Genomic DNA, 18582 nt, shown 5'->3' with positions numbered 1-18582 from the left:
TTCAATTGGAAAGTTTAACGAGCTTATAAATGTGGGGATGGAAAAGATGACATTCTTTAAGATGACAATATGCCCAAACAAGGTCTCAGTGACACATTTTTTATTCCTTTAATTTGAATTTTGCCAAATTACAAATGTCAAAGAAGGCTTGCCAGAGCCACATGATTGCCCCTCTTCATTTATTCAGAAATTAGGCTTAATTTCTGTTTTCTCATACTTCAGTCTGAATAAAATGGAAATAGAGTCTAAGATGGGAGTGAAGAGGGGCTAGTTCTTCTAAATCATTGTGTCCTAGTAAAGTTCTGCAGGAAAAAGGACAACAAAATGTACAGTCATATTTAAAGAGAGGATATAATGCATGGTATCAGGAAAGGAAAAACAAAGAAAAAATAAACTAAGTCCTAGAAATCAGGCTCTGTGCATAGGTTTACATCTAGATCTGTTGTGTCTCATATCTATTTTTCTAATTAAAGATGAATTACTGCAATTGATTTTGCTGTTAGGGGAACATCACAAGTCATGGACTCATTTCAGCTGGCTCTGGAAGCTTCTGGGTCATATTGCAAGAACCCCAGAAAGTCATGGTATTGGGAATTCTGTGTCTGTGAGCCAACCCTCTGACTAGGTTTCTCACTATGAATTGGCATCAGCACTGAGTGAAACTAGGCCAGAACGTAAAATCAGGCAGTGTACCAGTGCAGGCAGGGAAAGTGTTAAGAACACTCAAATCCAACACATCCAGAGTGTCTTCCTTGAAGCCTGACCAGGCAACCTGAAAATCACCCAGAAAGCCAGGGGATAACAAACAGATGGTATGGAAAAGAACATGAACAGTAAGAGTATTTACCTGTCAGTAGATCATGCTGCAGTATCTCCTGAGGCCTGGGAACACAGGGCTTCCCCATTTTCTCCTATGACACTTTGCCCTCTGAAAAGGACTTTGTGAGTACAGGGTTGCAGTGAGGAGGCCAGGTTTGGATGGGAAAGCCCCGCTGAGAGGAGCCAGGTGTAGATTTCAGGAATGGGTACGATCAGTTACAGGTAGTTGCTCAGGAAAAGAGCATTTGTGGAAAGCCAAGGAGGACATAGTGTAGACAAAAGAGACGTGATAAACCTGAAGAGCATCCCCAGGTGAGACTTGAAATATCATACACAACTTAAAGCAGAAAATCCTTATAAAGGCAAAAATATCTACTTACTCCCTAGGCAATAAGTCTAGGGATATTTTGCCCATTTTTAAACTGGATTGTTTGTCTTCCTATTATTGAGTAATAAGAGATTCTTATATATTATAGACACAAGTCTATTGTTGAGTATGTATTTTGCAGATTTTTTCCCCAGAATGTGCCCTTTTTTTTTTCATTTTCATAATGGTCTTGAAGATTAAACATTGTTAATTTGGATGAAGTTCATTTTATTGATTTAAAAATTTTCAGACCTTGTATCTTTTATGTTATAGTTAAGAAATCTTTGTCAAATCCATAATTAATAAGATTTTCTTCTTCATTTTCTTCTAGTAGTTTCATAGCATGAAATAATATATTAAGATCTACTATTCTTCATAAATTTATATTTGAATAAGGCATAAAGTTAGGGTCAAGGTTCATTTCAGTGGAAATGGCTATCCTCTTGTGACAATGTCATTTTTTGAAAATACCCTTTTCCCATTTAATGCCTTGGCATCTGTATCAAAAATGAACTGGCCACATATGTTTGCATATATTTCTGGACTTTTTTGTTCCATTGATTTATCTGCCATAAATAGGCCAATACCACCTTGCCTTGATTACTATAGTTTTATGTTAAGTCTTGGACTAAAGTAGTTTGACCACTTTAGTTTTGCTCTCTTTGTTATGAAAAAGTTGTTTTGCTACTCCAGATCCTTTGTGTTTCCATATTACATTTAGAATCTTCTTGTTGATTTCTACAACAGCAAAATGCCTCCTGAGACTTCAAATAGAATTTCACTCAGTCTATCCCTCAACTTGAGGAGAAGTAACATCTTAATAATAATGAATCTTTTAATTCATAAATTTGATATATCTCTCCAATGATTTAGGCTTCTTTAAATGTATGGTGGATTTCAGTGTATAGACCTTGTGTATCTTTTGCCAAACTTACCTCTTTGTACTTTATGTATTTTGATGCTTCTGTAAGTGATACTTTCATTTCAATTTCTGATTATTTCTGGCTATTAAATAGACATGCATTTAATTTTTGTATTGTCTACCCTGGAACTTTCTACCCTGAAAACTTACTAAGCTTATTTATTGTTTACATTAGCTCTTTGTAGATTCCATCAGCTTTTCTGCATAAATGATCATATAGTTTGAGAACAAAGGTGATTTTCCTTCTACTTTCCTAAACTGAATGACTTTAATTTCTATTTTTGCCTTATTCCATTAACTAAGCCTCCAGTACAATGTTAAATAGAAGTGGTAAGAGTAGATTTTTCTGCTGTATCCTTCATCTTAAGGGAAAAGCATTCTGTCTTTTACAATTAGGTAGATTATTTATAGATACTCTTTATCAGGATGAAGAGATTCCCTTCTATTCTTAGTTTTTGAAAGACATAATGAAGAATGAATATTAGACTCTGTTAAGTAATTTTTTTAATTAATTTTTATTGGTGTTCAATTTACCAACATACAGAATAACACCCAGTGCTCATCCCGTCAAGTGTCCCCCTCAGTGCCCGTCACCCATTCACCCCCACCCCCCGCCCTCCTCCCCCTCCACCACCCCTAGTTCATTTCCCAGAGTTAGAAGTCTTTATGTTCTGTCTCCCTTTCTGATATTTCCCACACATTTCTTCTCCCTTCCCTTATATTCCCTTTCACTATTATTCACATTCCCCAAATGAATGAGAACATACACTGTTTGTCCTTCTCCGATTGACTTACTTCACTCAGCATAATACCCTCCAGTTCCTCCTTCTAATCTGATAATTAAATAATTTTTTCCTGACTGTTAAAATTGCGAATCACATTGATTAATGTTAAAATATTAAACCAGCCTTGTATTCCTTGTATAAACCCCACTTGAGCATGATGTATCATTTTTAATATCTTATTGGATTTGATTTCCTAAAATTTTGTTAAGAATTTTTCCTGTCAATCAGGGACATATGTAAATACATTGTTTTCTTTTTATGTCTTTGTCTGGTTTTGGCATAAAGGTAATGCTGGTATCACAGAATGAGTTGTAATGTGTTCCCTTCCCTTCAATTTTAAGAGATGAGAAGACCCCAAGATGATAGAAGACAATGGGATCCTGAGGAACTATTCTTTGACAAAAATATAGCACTTTCTCCAATTGAATCATTCTCTAAGTTTAGTGTGCATGCATATACCTGAAACATTCTTTTACATATTTTGATTTAGAAGGTCCAAAATGGATCCCATACCATGTTGGCATTAACAACAACATCAAAATCTCCCCTATTCTTACATGGTTGATGCATGTTCTAAGCATTTTTAGTCTATTCACTGGTTCTTAAAGTATGTTTCACAGACCAGCAGCATCAGAATCACCTTGGCACTTTTTTGGAACTTTTTTTTTAATGCAAATATTCTGTCCCCACTTAATACCTTGTTAATCAGTAACTCTAGGGGAGGAAGTAGGTGGCAATCTCAATCTGAATCCGCTGCACAGTAAAGTTTGAGAATTACTGCACCATGTCAAGGAGAGAAACACGAAGAATAGATTCAGATGCAGTGAATTTTGTATATTTTGTGTTATAAATAGAGATGATTTATACAATATAGTTTTTTTTTTCTTTATAACATATTGGAGATCTGCACGTGAGGAAGAGTAAGTCAGATGTTTGAGTGGAGAAGGTATGACGAATCATTAGAAAAGTTGAGAAGCAGGCTGATGATGAGGTCATTAGTCGCTCTTAGATAGATGTCTACTTAAGCAGTGCCCTTGTCAACTTTTATTGATGCCCGTCTTCCTGATTGGATAATCTTCTCTCCCAATTCTGAGCTGCTCAAGGTAGAGGTATAGAGAAGGCAGTTTCTTGGATTTGTATGCAGTTATTCTGCCAAATGAGTAAAAGGGAAGGAGAAAGAGACACAGTAGTTGAGGATATTTGCAAGAGAGTGAATGACTGTAATCATGGATCATAGTCTCTCTGCTGTGTAAAGAAAGAAAATGAAGACAAGACGAGGATAATTAACAGATAGAAAGTTATGAGATATATAGATAAAAAGGTCTTGATGAGCTAGAAGAACTGTTTCTGTAGACATATTTCAGAAATGAGCTGAGAGTGTAAATGGTAATGGCTAAAAAGTGACATGCTTATTTTGAATTTTTGGTGTTTTTTTTTGTTTGCATGTGATAAGAAGCTGTAAGTTATGACCTTGGTAATAGTGGTTGAGATGACTGTGCCAGATCATTGGTTTTGAGGAAGTGAAGAATGGGTGAATAAATGTTCACATACATATTGAGTTTCTCTTTCATTAGTGATGTCAATCACAGTAGTGCATGGATGAATGGGAGACAGATAGTGGAGGACCGGATCATAAAATACAGTGACATCAGTATCACATGAAATAAATTGGAAGTTGTCACTGGGACAGGAAAGTTCTGGTGGACACATATTTGTTTCTCTTGAAGGTTATTTTGGGCCCCACCATAGTTTCAAAAACATGTCCCAGTATGTGCTAAATTTATGGAATGTCTTTTGATAATAAGAGTCATAATTGTGATACCCATGGATAAGTGTTTTTTTAACCATACATATATAAAAAATAACAACCCGCTAGCCTGTCAATGATTGCCAAGAAATTGAATCACAATAACTTCTTCGTGTTTTCCTATTCATGACAGGGACAAAAAAGTTTGCTTTGAAAAGCTCCTACCAACTCAAGTGCAAGGATGGAAATGGTGCCCTGCTAACACCTATTCTAATTCTGTTTTTCAAATTCACAGAGAGTGAAGAAGTTTATCAGAGGCAGGTGCTGTCAATTTCCTGTATCATCTTTGGAATTGTCATCGTGGGCATGTTCTGTGCAGCATTCTACTTCAAAAGCAAGTAAGACCATCTTTTTCAAATGTTAAAAGGTTACTTCTCAGAGAAAGCACTTTGTCTTTCTTTAACCTTACAGTCTCTGCTCCAGGCAGAGGGATCTTGGGCAAATGGGTCCATCAAACATCTATGAATGACTTAGGATCTCTTATGGACTGTGGGGAGTATATGCAGCATGTACATAGGTCTCTGTGTGTGTGTGTCTGTGTGAGTGTGTGTGGTTTATCTTTGGTGCACAGAGTGAAAATTCTTCCCTGTGATCATGAACACTATGTTCTTTCCAATTTTTGATTACCTTCCAAAAGTAAGGGCTCAGTGTCTGCCTGCCACTAAGGGGTTAACACTTCTGAACAGAGAGGTCTACTGCTGTAGACCTAAGTATTATAAAAAATATCTAGACTTTCCTGAAAAAAAAAAAAAGCAAACCACACTTTTCCTTTCATACTATTTCACCTGATACCCATAAAGGTTTCAGCCAAATATGAAATATGAATACTGTAAGATCTACTTTGGTTTGACAGTTGGCAAGCACATCTATACTTCCCTTGCTAAGAAATCGAAACCTCTGGGGTACCTGGCTGCTCAGTCAGAAGAGCCTGTGGCTCTTGATCTCCAGGGTTGTGAGTTTGAGTATTGGGTGTAGAAATTACTTAAGTAGATAAATATATAAACTTAAAAAAAATGAAACCTAAATGCTGATAAAGGTGCTTATTTTTAACTAATAAAGTATAATAAAATATCTACATATCTATATATACATACAAATATATTTATTCCAAATGAACCTTAATAAAGACTTTTTTTATTTATGGAAATTTTATTTAAGTCATGCGAGCCTTAAGAAGTTGGCACAGATTCTGTTCCTACAGCTTGTCTGAAATGCAAGTCCAAGTGTAACTGCTTTTCATTGGACCTATATTTGTCTACCCATTTGCTCTTCTAAAAATTGATCCATTTCCAGACGTAGTCTATGACACCTGTCTGCACATTGTATATGTTGATCTTAAAAAAGAACAGCAATTATTATTTTAAAAAATAATGGAAACTCGGGTATGAATCCATAATTAGTAACTATTATTTTTAATGAACTATTTCAGAATAGATTTAGATTTTCAGAATTCCTGTGAAAATAGTGTAGATAGATCCCACATATCCCAGACCCAGTTTCCCCTAATATGAATGTCTTACACTAATATGTTATATTTGTCACAATTACTGAAATAATATTCATACTCTATTACTAATTGAAGATCATACTTTCATATTCCCTTAGTTTTTACCTAATATGCTTTGTTCCAGGCCCCCATCTAGGATACCACATATTTAATTGTCATGTCTCCTAGGCAACTCTTGGCTGTGACAGTTATTAGTGTTCATTTTTGAGAACTTATTCTTTGTCAGGGACACTGGGCTTTGCATTCATTATTCCCCAATCCTCACAACAATGGGAATTGTTCATTATTGCTGCATTTTTCAAATAATAACAGAATTTAATTTTGAAATATTAATTTGTCAAAGCTATGCAGACAGGGTCTTTGAATTTCCACAGTCATACTCAAAATTGCATGCTCTAAACCACTCTGCTACATTGGCTCCCACAGTCCTCCCGCTAGATAATGGAAGGGGAAACCATTTAAGGTAAATCAAGAATACCATGGCCTGGTGCAGCCCTGAGTGCTTTGTGTGCTCTAGGGAGCAGATGCGGCATGTGGTCAGGAATTACACTTGTCACTCATACCTGCATTCAAATCACCAGGCTGCCTCTTGCTTGTTGCATATTATTAGGCAAATCACATCCAGTCCCTTAGCCTCGGTTTCCTTTTGGGTAAAATATGGCCCCAAATGATATCTACCTTATAGAATTTGTGGGGAATTAATGGGATAACACTATATAGAGCACAGCATCATGTTCCAAAGAGTAAATAATGAAGCCTTGCTGTTGTTAACACCTACGATTTTCCACACTAGATCTCAGAAGCTGGGTGACTGCAAAGTGAAGAGCATGCATTGGAGCACGAGAGGGATAATCATGCACGGCAGGGTGTTAGAAGGGTCTCTCCACAAGTGCTGTGTACAGGGAAGAAATTGTGTATTTAACAATAAGCAAATTACCATCAAGTGGTGGTTAATCACTTATTTTTAGAGTATAATTTGTAGTTGTACCACATTTAAGGGAAAGACTGATTATGACAATCACAAGAGCGGAGAGCCGTTGGATAACTAGAGGACCTCCATCTTCAGGGCTGTCAGTCTCTCCCTCTCCAGGCAGCACGTGAGCTCTGAGACAAACACCTCCTCCTGGGGCTCAGTGAGGTGTCCGGGTTTAATGGAAACACTGCTCAACATCATTCATTATGGGCGACTCCGACAAGGGAGCCAGGGGACGAACACTAACCAGGATGTTGTCTTTCTGCCTGCCCAGCTGGGACAGGTTTTTATTAAAAATTAAATAAATAAGAAAATGTGGGAATAATAAAGTAATAATAAGAATTGAAGCCTTTTCCAAGTGGAGTTCTATTTCTCATTAGAGAGCCAGAGTGTATTTTCTTCTAGCACAATTTCCAGGTGAGGTCTTCCTTTATTTTTCTTAGCCTGAGAGGAAGGCTACACCTTACACCGAGCATCTAATCTATTTAGCTGAAAGTCATGTAAAGTTTTAAAGCACCCTGGCCTATGTTTCTTTTCACTCACTCATGGACTTTCTAATTCCCATCCCCAGATCTCAGTGATAACAGCATAGACAGCCACTGTCTCGACGTTTCCTTACTTTCACACATACTATAAAGTTGTTAATATGTGTATAATTTGTTTGACTCCATTTTGCCAAGTCTTCCAGGATTCTGGGGACTCTCCATCACTGGTTTTTAAATAAATGCACTTGAGCCAGCATTCTATATTCTGGGATATACTGTTCCTAGCCAGAGAAAGTCAGGAGTTACCCACAAGCTGACATTCCCTTGGATCATTGATTATTTCAGTTCCTATAATTCCTCAGATCCTGCCACTCTCGTCTGTTGTCCTGTGACCCTTACTATGACATGACCTTGCCACAGGGACTATTACAGCACATCGCCAGCAGATGAGAGTTTGAAGGTGGATAGCATGATGAGGTGCAAGTGATCAACACCTTCTTGGATTGAGAGGATTTCCTGAGTTAATTGAGCCTCCACAATGCTAAAGGACACGATGAAAGCAATCCTCCTCTCATCACTTCCAATAAGCCCTTATATTCCCATAAGAGGTTAATGGGACTATTAGTTGAGCTATTCAGATCAGGCTGATGGGGCTCATGTGGCAACTCTTCTAGGTTTCTTCTTGCTTTCAACTCATATGGGAAAGAAGTGTGAGGCTGCCTGTAGGAGTCCTTAGTAGACTTCAGAAGGGCAATACAAGTCAGCTCGAAAAAAAAAGAATTGGGATAGGACAGGAGATGTTCCAGGAGGCAAAAGCCAGGACAAATAGTGATCACGACTGGGGGGAAAAAAAGCAGAAGAACAAAAAGGAAAACTGGTGCACCCAGTAAAAGTCAGTCCTGACTGACTTCAGCCCAAGCACAGCCCTTCAAAGACGGGCAGCGGATGCTGTGATTTGCAGCTTCAGTTCTCTTGAGCAGTGAAGATCTTAGTCCTCCAGTGGCTAAAACAAATATGATAAAAGTTGCCTTGCTCTGACCTGAGATAGCCCACCTCCCATGACAGGTCAGTGTGAGGTTCTGAAGCCCAGGCCTCTGCCGGAACCCAGGGGGCAAGGCCGTCCAGCTTCAGAGCGCCTCCATGGGATTTGCAGAGTTCTCCGCTGAGACTGCATTATGTTCCAGTTTCTCCATTGGCCCAGTTCTGCTCCCCTTCCAGTGCCTTCATGGGGGTTGCCTCCCCTGATAAAAACCTCTCATGTGTCTCCCCTGAGTGCCTGCTTCCCCCGGAGCCCGCCTGCCACATTACCCATCACGCCCACCAGTGCACCTGTGATGCCTGATGCTCCCCCACTGACATGTCAGTCCGTTCTGATGAACTGGGCCAGAGAAACTTAATACTCAGTGAACTATAAAATATCACCCCTGACATTGTTAGGCTCGTAGGGTGCCAGTGTGCAGCACCCATGTCTGCTCTTTCCCAGAGCAGCAGCTCTTTGAGGGACATAATGGAATTGCAACCCGAAGCTTCTCACGTCCTGGTTCCCATCTGCTGGGTGAAGGAGGAAAGAGCAAAAATAGGTGTGTTTGGAATGGGGTCGGGATGATGGAGGAGGAGGACGGTTCTGAAAGGAGAGCCCGTTTATCTCTGGGATATCAGTGAGTCGGGACTTAAGTGCAAAGCCAGGAAAGGAAAGCAAGTCATACAAGGATTTAGGAAATTGCATTCACACATTTTTACGAGGAAAGTTCCTTTAGCAGTTGGCGTTTCCCAGACACTGAATTATAGAATTACTGAAAAGATAGTTACTGTTCCTACTATCTAATCCTTAGGAGAGTAACGGGGTCCTTCCTCTGTGCCAAGCCCCCTTTTACCACCTCACGATGATTTCCTCGGGTGGAACCTCCTGATCTCCTATTTCCTTCATCAGGGGGATTTTGTGGTATAATGTGCTTCATAAAATGCTGACAGGATAGATTTATTTTTAACAAAAGGCTACAGATTAGCTGTTAGGAAACAGGTTATTACAACTGGATTAAAGCAACCAAAAGTACTGGGGATAATAACTCCCCAAACAATTGAGAAGATACAGGAAATTTTTAAACACACAGAGCTACATCATTGTTGCTGCAAATTCAAAAGAGTTAATGATGTGGGATCCCTGGGTGGCGTAGTGGTTTAGTGCCTGCCTTTGGCCCAGGGCGCGATCCTGGAGACCCAGGATCGAATCCCACGTCGGGCTCCCGGTGCATGGAGCCTGCTTCTCCCTCTGCCTGTGTCTCTGCCTCTCTCTCTCTCTCTCTCTCTCTCTCTCTCTGTGTGTGTGTGTGTGTGTGTGTGTGTGACTATCATAAATAAATAAATAAATAAAAATTAAAAAAAAGAGTTAATGATGCTCAGAGCTCCCAAATCTGGCAGCAGACACTCATGTGCTTGTGGGAGACGCAGTTAACACAATCCTTTATCTCTGAGCCCATGTTCTAATTCCTCTGTAGGATATGCCCCATTAGCAGTTGGCGCTCGCTGGATGTCAAGAGGGGGAGCAGACCAACCCTTTACAGGTGTCCTCACGTTCAGTTCCCACGGCATCCACGGAAGTTAGCTTCTCCAATGAGAATGTATATGATGTTCAAGCAACCCCGGGCACAGATGAGGAAACCGAGGCTCAGGAAGCTTTAGCAAAAACAATCTTTTTGATTTAGGGATTCAAAGCAGACGTGGTGGGTGGCAGACTGGGATTCAAATCCCAGCCCCTCTGATACCCAAGCCCATTCTCAGGAAGAGCTCCCTGCGGAAGCCAGTGCACACGCTCCACCAAAGGCTGTGTCCTTGTCCTTGACAGGAATCTTGTGGGAAGAGGTAAATGTTTGGGGTGGGTGGAATGGTTCTGCAGTGTGTGTGTGTGTGTGTGTGTGTGTGTGTGTGTATGGGCACTGAGTCTTCAGCTGGTAGATAATTACTGTAAAGCCCTTGGAAGAGAGCAGTTAATAAGGCAGTGATGCGTTGCCTCCTTCGAGTATAGCCCCTGTGTGACTTAAACAAAGTCACTCCACATATACAGTCAAGAGCACTTTACTCAGAGTCCAAAATGCAAGAACAGTCTCAGCCTTCCCACTGAAAAGCTGTGGGCATATGGGCAAGTGGTTTGATAGTCCCAAATGGTGCAGGGTATGCAGCCTGATGGGCTGGGTTCAAATTCAGCCCCACCACTGACTAGCGATGTGACTCTGGGGAAATTATTTAACCTCTCTGTGCCTCAGTTTCATCCTATATTAAATGAGTATATTAAATGAGTAAATTAAAAAAATGAGTAAATTCTCATCATTGAGAATTATGAAGAATAAGTGAGTTGATACATGGAAAAAACTTAAAATGACACTCGACACATAGTAGGAATTCTTGCAGGAGTTAACGATTTTTTATTATTATTTACAAAGTAGAAATAAAAGTCTTTTCATTCAGGGCTAATGGTAACAATAAATGAGCTATTTCTAAATTGAGGAAGAGGAAGTATACACATTATAGATGTATGTATGTTTTTCCCACTGATTACTTCAGAGCATTTCTATTTCTTTACAGCTGAGCACTCAGGGTCAGGGACCTCTTGCATCCCTGGAGGCCAGGACAGCGTATCATGCTTCTGTCTGCCTTTGGTGCACAATTGGGTGTGAATACCTGAATGTTGATGGATAAAATCAGCTTCTTTCCAGATTAGAAGTTATCTAATGGGGTTGGTGGATTGAACATGGAGGAAGGATTTTCTTTGTTAACTGAGTTTTCCAGCTTTCAACACATGACAAATACAGATGTTGGGAATGAGTGAACCCCCGAAATATGAGTCGAATAAACTGATGTAACTATTTATGCATTTGTTTATTTAACCCTGCAGGAAACAAGCTAAACAAATCCAAGAGCAGCTGAAAGAACCACAAAGTGGTAAAAACTACAGCCTCAAGGCATCCAGCACAATGACAAAGTCAGAGAGCTTGGTGAAGAACCATGTCCAGCTGCAAAGCGTAAGTTACTTGTCTACACATCTCTTCCCACAGCCCACCTCAGGACTCAGAGGGGATGGGGAGCTGGGGATCAGACTTGTATATATTTTTTTCAATACTTTAGATTTTTCCTTAAATCATCGTGCGAGTGTGTGTGTGTGTGTGTGTGTGCACATGCACATATACAGGATGAAACTGAAAAATTAAACCTCAGCTTTAGATTACCATCTGCAATATAAATCGATCTCTGGAAGCCAAAAGTGCTTCAGTTGTTTTGTTCCGCATTGACTTACTACATTCTTACTCTGTGTGGAAAATTGTGCTGGGCACCAGGGGTATAATGCTCCCTACCTTATGGGAACTTATCTGTGGTAAGAGATACAGACACCAGAAGACAGGGGGTATGTGGCCTGAGATGGATGACATTGCCATTGGTTGAAGAAGGGACCAAAGGGAGGGGGATGAGTGAATGCCTCATCAGGTAGTCAAAGAGCAAAGGATAAAAAGAGTAGGAAAAACAGAAAAATGATGAAGCTATGGAATCCTGAGAATGTATATGATGTTCAAGCAACTCCTAGGTAAGTGGTGTGAGAGATGTCAAAGGTAAGACGGGTGGGAAGGGAGAGTTGTATTGCCAGCATCAGTGTTTCCTGAGACTGGACCTTGAATAGGTACCAGAACTTGAAATGCAAGCTCTTTGAATCTCACGTTCTTTCTAAAAGTTGTTTTAATCATTTCTGAGATGTATCACAAAACACTTAATTAAAGACAATAAATATCATCCAAGACATACTGAAATATTCCTCTCAGGGTAGCAATCCTTTGCCCTCATACAAGATTGCACTTCCAGATTCTGAGACACAAAAGGAAGGAACAAAGGCCATGGTATAAGCGTTGTATTTGAGTATAATAGACAATCACCCAGGACATATTCATGGCCCCCCAAATCACTGGGAATTTATACATCATTTGTGATTCTAAAACATCATTACCCAGAAAGTTGCCATTTGCTATGCATAACAGATGTACTTAGATGTTTAGTGTGGAATTCATAAATCAGAATTGCTTCCCAGCTAAGTTTTGTTCGACGTGTAATCATAGTTATGTGGGGACTGTTCTTTTCTGTAACAGAAGGAATGCTTTTGCTAATGACTTCTGAGTGTTATCTCACCACCTGAACAGCAGTGCGGTGATGAGGGGTCTCGATGCCTTTGCAGCTGGACCTGCTGAGCATAATCAAAGCCAGCCGCTCGTTAAGGTAGTAAGGACAGATTTTAACCAGTAATGCATTATTGCATTAGAGGAGAAAGTCCAGCACGACCTGAACTGGACTTCAGTTTGTACAGAGGTGATGGCTGCGTTAAAGATAGAAGGAAGGACTAGGGCCAGGAAGCAGCAGAGTCTTGGAAGAGTCAGAGAAGTGAAAAACCACAGAGCTGGTCAGGCACACGCCAGCTGTGTGTTAGCAGGCGACCAATGGAGCGGAGGGCTCTGCACCTCCACAGACATGGGAAGACAGAGATCCAATCCTTCCTAATTCCATGTCAAGGATTTGGCTTTCAGGTCCCTGAGAAAGAAACCCCTGAGTTGGAGGAGAGACATAGATATCTCAAAATGACCAGGGGCAGTTTATGGTTACAAGCCCCTTTTAAGTAAATGCTCTAAGAAGGGGAGGCCAGGGGCCTTTCCTTGGGGATTGAACAAACTCAATTCTTTTGGAGGCTTTGAGGTTTTTCATTTTTGTTTTTGTTTTTCAGGAAGGCATTTTAAGGAAGGTTAGGGTCATTCTAGACTTGAACTATTAGAGGCTATTAAGAAAAAGCAGGAGAGACTATATTAGAGTAAACTCAAGTCTTGTAGTGTGGGGATGAGCGAACCAAGTCATTCGTGCAGCGGATCTACGGTTGTTATAGGCCAAAGTTAAGGCCCCGGAGAAAAGAAGGCTCAGGGGAGCCTATTAAATTAAATTAAATTAAATTCATTAAATTCATTTGTCTAGTGTTGGTTGGAAGAGTCTCAGTCAGTCCCTATGTATTTTACAGGGTTGCAGGCAAAACACACATACAGTTTTGTATCCTTTGTTTTCACCAAACAGATGATCAATAGCATTTTCTGATTTTTGCTCTCCACACAGTCCTTTGGGAGATAGCATAATTGTCCCCAAAGTGGCCATTTTGCCATCCTCAGCCTTCCCTCCTCATAGGCATCTCTGTTCTCTCCTCTTACTTACTCTGAAAGGGATATGAAAATAAATTCCTCACTCCTGTGCTTCCCACCCTTCAATTGGTTGGAATCATTAGGATTCCAATAACAAGAAATTACAAAGTGTAGGGGTTCTGACACTTGGAAGATTTGGAGGCACATTGGATTTTCTTTTCTTTTTCTTTCCCTCTCTTCCCCTTTCCAGCCAAGCCATACCCACATTTTGTATGTTGGCCAGGGAAGCAGAGGTGGGCTCAACTGGGATCATTCCACAGGGCCCTAGATGAAGTATGGAAAAGTGTATTTTCATATTTCTCCTGTTTGGGATAGAGAGAGTGGATATAAGACTTTTTTTTTTTTCTAAGTTGGGGTGTGGTCAACTAAGACAATACATTTCAAGGGACCATCATTTTAGGCTGGGATGGAAGTTCAGGCCGAGAATAGATAGTGAAGAAAGGCATAGAAGGACCCTGAAAAAAGAATGAGGTGCATTCAGGGGACGCATGCATGCTAGCCATAGCATCCTACCTTGGCCAGCTTGGGCCCAAGGGACGGCCTAGCGTGTCCCTTTAACCAGACGAGACTGGAATAAATACATTGCTTTCCCACAGGCACAAACCCATTTCAGTGCTAGAAAGCAACATGGGTCACTACCAGCTTTGTTATACTTTTGTCAACATTTATTTTGCTAATTTAATAGAACATGGCATTTTTAGAAATTTTACATTTAACTATTTGAATCTGTTGTAGAGTCTCAGTCCATATATTTCTAGTCAAATGTTCAGTTTGGTCCTGCTGATACTCTTGCTCATACTTTTGTTACAAGACTCAAATCAGAATTTGACTGTAGTGTTTCCTGTCATATAATATGGGAGAAGACAGTAATGGAGAAGGTGTGTCAATAATACATCAAAGAGGAAGAGAATCTTGTAATAATGTCTGCTTTCCCTCAACATTATGTTTAAGATATACAAGGAGACATATACAGGACATCCATGCAGCCGGAGGCCAGGTCGCACTGGCCTGAGGGCAACCAGTAATCTGATGTGTGCCTCACAATTTCTGCATGAATCTTGAAGAAAGCAAATGTATGGAAGAAAGTTTGGTAAAGTGGTTTTTCTTTGTAGGTCTGTATCTCTTTCTTCCGGCCAGATCTATGAGGACCTACCAATGTCAATGTTAGCAAGCAAACAGTGATAAATGAAATAGCGAACGTTGTAATAGCAAATAACATGTACTGAGTACACACAGAGAATCATGCTAAATGACATGAAGACAGTGCCTGACTTCATCCCAACAACAACTACTCAGTTTACACTCACGATGTGCAGAAGAGGGAACTGGGACTCAAAGCTTGAGAAAGTTTCTGTCAGAACAGTTGAGTAGCAGAAAGCCAAACTCATGTCCTTATAACTCAGTGAGTCAATGGAGGGCAGTGTTGCCCCAGAGAACTTTAGGCAAAAGTCTGGTGAGAGACTTTGGGTGTTTACAGGACTTGAGGGGCATCTCTGAGCAGAAGGCTCAGAAGTGCTGATACATATTCCACAAGGTACAGGATAGCCACCCCCAACAAAAAATTGTCCTCAAAGGTCAAGAGTAGTGAGGAAAACCAGAGGCCAAGCTCAAGTTGCATAGCATGTCCACTAGGAAACTCTGAGTGTCCAGCATAGGCGTTCTATCATTATTTCTACAACACAGAAGGTGATGGGTTATCCATGTAGACTCTAGACCTTGGGAGGGAAATTTTCCACTTGCACACCACATGAGGTATATCTGTCTCTATTTTATCTTGGAGTCCAGGTTAACTACTTGAAATTCTTGGCAAATTACAGCATTTAACAAATGAATTGTCTGCGTCTAGCATTCCCTTACGTTCATTAAACATTCATGGGGAAGGGTTTCACTTGACAGTCGTTTAACAAGATGTGAAACACCTCGTCCAGTGAAGCAACATGATGATCTGGAAACACTTGACTCAGAGGCTGCAGAGCTGGCCGTGCCGTAGAAGCATCTAGCGCTTTACCGTCATGTACAAAAGAAGCATTTGTGGCTCAGAGTGATGAACTGACCTCATTTACTGTGTCCTGGGTGACAGAGAAAGCTGGAGTTTGCCTTATAACCTGCAGACTGACACTTCTCAGCCTGATTCAGGGATCAGAGAGAGAAGTCATTGAAGGAGACATGATCCATTCTCTCTTAAGATCAAAAGGAAATATCCATGAGTGAAAAGTAAGGGAATAAAATTACCCTTTCCACCCTTTTTTCAAGAACTTCTCAGGAAGGATAGGTTTATGAAAGTAGTAGTCAATGAGGAAGAATTGGAAGACAGTATTTGCCTGCATAAGGGGAGTAGTAAGACTTGAATGCCTAACACCGCCTGGATAATGGGTAGAAAGAAGCATCCATTTATTCTGTACTTATTGAACACGTCTCTATGCCGGGCTCTGTAGGAAGAGCTTACAGAATACAAAGAAGAGACAGATCCTGACCTCAGGGGGCTCACGGGCCAGTGATAGGAACAAGTATGTAAGCACATACAGCACTTGTTCTGTAACGTAGGTCTGTTAAGTCACGGTGCTATCAGAGAATGGAGAGGGACAGTTGTCTGGGGGAACACTGGATCTCACCCACAGTAGATGACATACACACAAAGTCTTGGGAGTGAGGTGGGGTTTGTGGGATAGCCATAAGGGAGCTGGTCAGGAGAGGTAATTTCTTGATAGCATGAATCAGTGTTAACTTTGAATAATTCTGGTTTAAAACCCGATCTCTTGTTTTACATATCAAATTCTGACTTACTGATTCACTAAAGATCCCCATATAGATTCATCTATTCAAATATATACTAAATATTTAGTCAGGACCAGGCACTGTATTAAGGACCAGGGATATGATGATGACCCAAAATGACAACATCATTAATTTCAAGGATCATATGTATGATTCCTGTAGGCCACAGATATTAAACAAATAATCCCACAAACACATCTACCAAGGCCTCCACTTGATAGTGAACAGTCCCTTGGACCTTATAGAAGGCAGGTCTGGGAACTGGCCTGACAGTATAGGAATAGCAAAGAATGGAGGGTGCCTGGGTGGCTGAGGTTGTGATCCCAGGGTCCTGGGATAGAGCCTTGCATTGGGCTCCCTGGTGGGTGGGTGCAGAGTCTGCTTCATCTTCTCCCTCTGTTGTTCCCCTTTCTTGTGCTCTCCCTCTCTCTTTCTCTGGAAAATAAATAAATAAATATAGATAGATAGATAGATAGATAGATAGATAGATAGATAGATAGATAGATGATAGAAAGACTAGAAAAGAGCTTTCTTAAAAGAGGTAATGATGGCATGTGTCCAGTTCCCTGGCTGAAAGGTGCACGTGGTTGTGGGGGGATGGTGGGTGATAAAGGTGGGAGTGAGGAGTTCTTGCTCTACCCACTGCATAGAAAGAGTATCTTGCTTCCACGGAAATGTGTTGAAGTTTGACTCTAATTGGTATAGTTCTTCCTACGTGGGATGTGGTGCAGAAATTCCCAACAGCAATAGTGGTCAAATTATTTTTAATTACTTGCATCAGAAATCATGCTCTAGGGACACCTGGGTGGCTCAGCAGTTGAGCGTCTGACTTTGGCTCAGGTGTGACCCTGGAGTCCTGGGATCAAGTCCCAAATTGGGCTCCCTGCATGGAGCCTGCTTCTCCCTCTGCCTATGTCTCTACCGCATTCTCTGTCTCTCATGAATAAATAAATAAAATCTTAAAAAAATAGAAATCATGCTTTAAAAATATGCCATAATGACTCATTTCCACCATGCTCTGGGCTCCTAAGTCAGACTTCCAGCAAAGAACATTTTGACACAGACTTAGAGGAGCTGGGAGCAATGCAGAGAGACAGACATTCAGAACCTTTTAAAAATATACCCTGTCCTGCCCTTATTGCCTGGGGTTCCAGACCCGCTGATCATCAGTCTCTCATTGCTCTCCAACCCAGACACACTTTCTTGTGACCTTCTGACTCCCACTGCGTGTATCGGTCAGACCTGCAAACAACGTCACTGCTCGACTTCCAGCATGAGCCTACTTCATCTGACAGGTCTCTGGATTTCAGGGCACCATCAACAATGTGTTAGGGGCAAGGCAGGTGACGGTACGAACAACAGTAGAGGTCCTCAGCACCCAGGAGCACCCACAAGGTGGCCTTTTGGGGAAGCCAGTCAGGATGAGTGCTTCCCCAAGAGGTGACAGTACTGACCAGGGCCTCTGTGGGGTTTTAAAAGGAAATCAAGTCAACTCATGTTGAAAGGACCAGTGTACGGACCATGGCATCTTCTTATTAGGTATTCAGGTGATATGTTGTACATTATGCCAAAAGAGGTTTTAACAAAACATGTACACGCACACAAAGTCAAAATCTGGGAGGCACCTGGGTGGCTCAATGGTTGAGCATCTGCCTTTGGTTCAGCACATGACCTGGGATCGAGTCGCACATCAGGTTCCCTGCAGGGAGCCTGCTTCTTCCTCTGCCTGTGCCTCTCTCTCTCTCTCTCTTCTGTGTCTCTCATGAGTAAATAAATAAAATATATATATTTTTAAAGTCAAGATCTGTATGAGTGCAAGGAAAGAACATGGCGTCACTACCCTACTTCGTACAGGGTACAGAAATGTTAATGGAAAGGGCCAGACAGGCAGCTTTACTAGAGAGATCATCTCATGGATAAAATTATGGAG

At 40.8% G+C, this 18582-nt stretch overlaps 1 protein-coding gene across 1 annotated transcript in view; it reads left to right on the top strand.

Annotated features, from left to right (window-relative positions):
* Window positions 1-18582, top strand: part of NRG3 (neuregulin 3) — a 1039102-nt gene that overhangs the window by 998533 nt on the left and 21987 nt on the right. The window contains 2 exon segments of the mRNA XM_055324814.1: window positions 4936-5038; window positions 11555-11681. Of these exon segments, the coding sequence (XP_055180789.1) occupies window positions 4936-5038; window positions 11555-11681 (230 nt within the window).

Source organism: Nyctereutes procyonoides, unplaced genomic scaffold (assembly GCF_905146905.1).
Source record: "Nyctereutes procyonoides isolate TBG_1078 unplaced genomic scaffold, NYPRO_anot_genome, whole genome shotgun sequence".
NCBI lineage: Eukaryota > Metazoa > Chordata > Mammalia > Carnivora > Canidae > Nyctereutes > Nyctereutes procyonoides.
The sequence above is the reverse complement of the archived record's forward strand: the minus strand, read 5'-3'. Positions and strand labels throughout refer to the sequence as shown.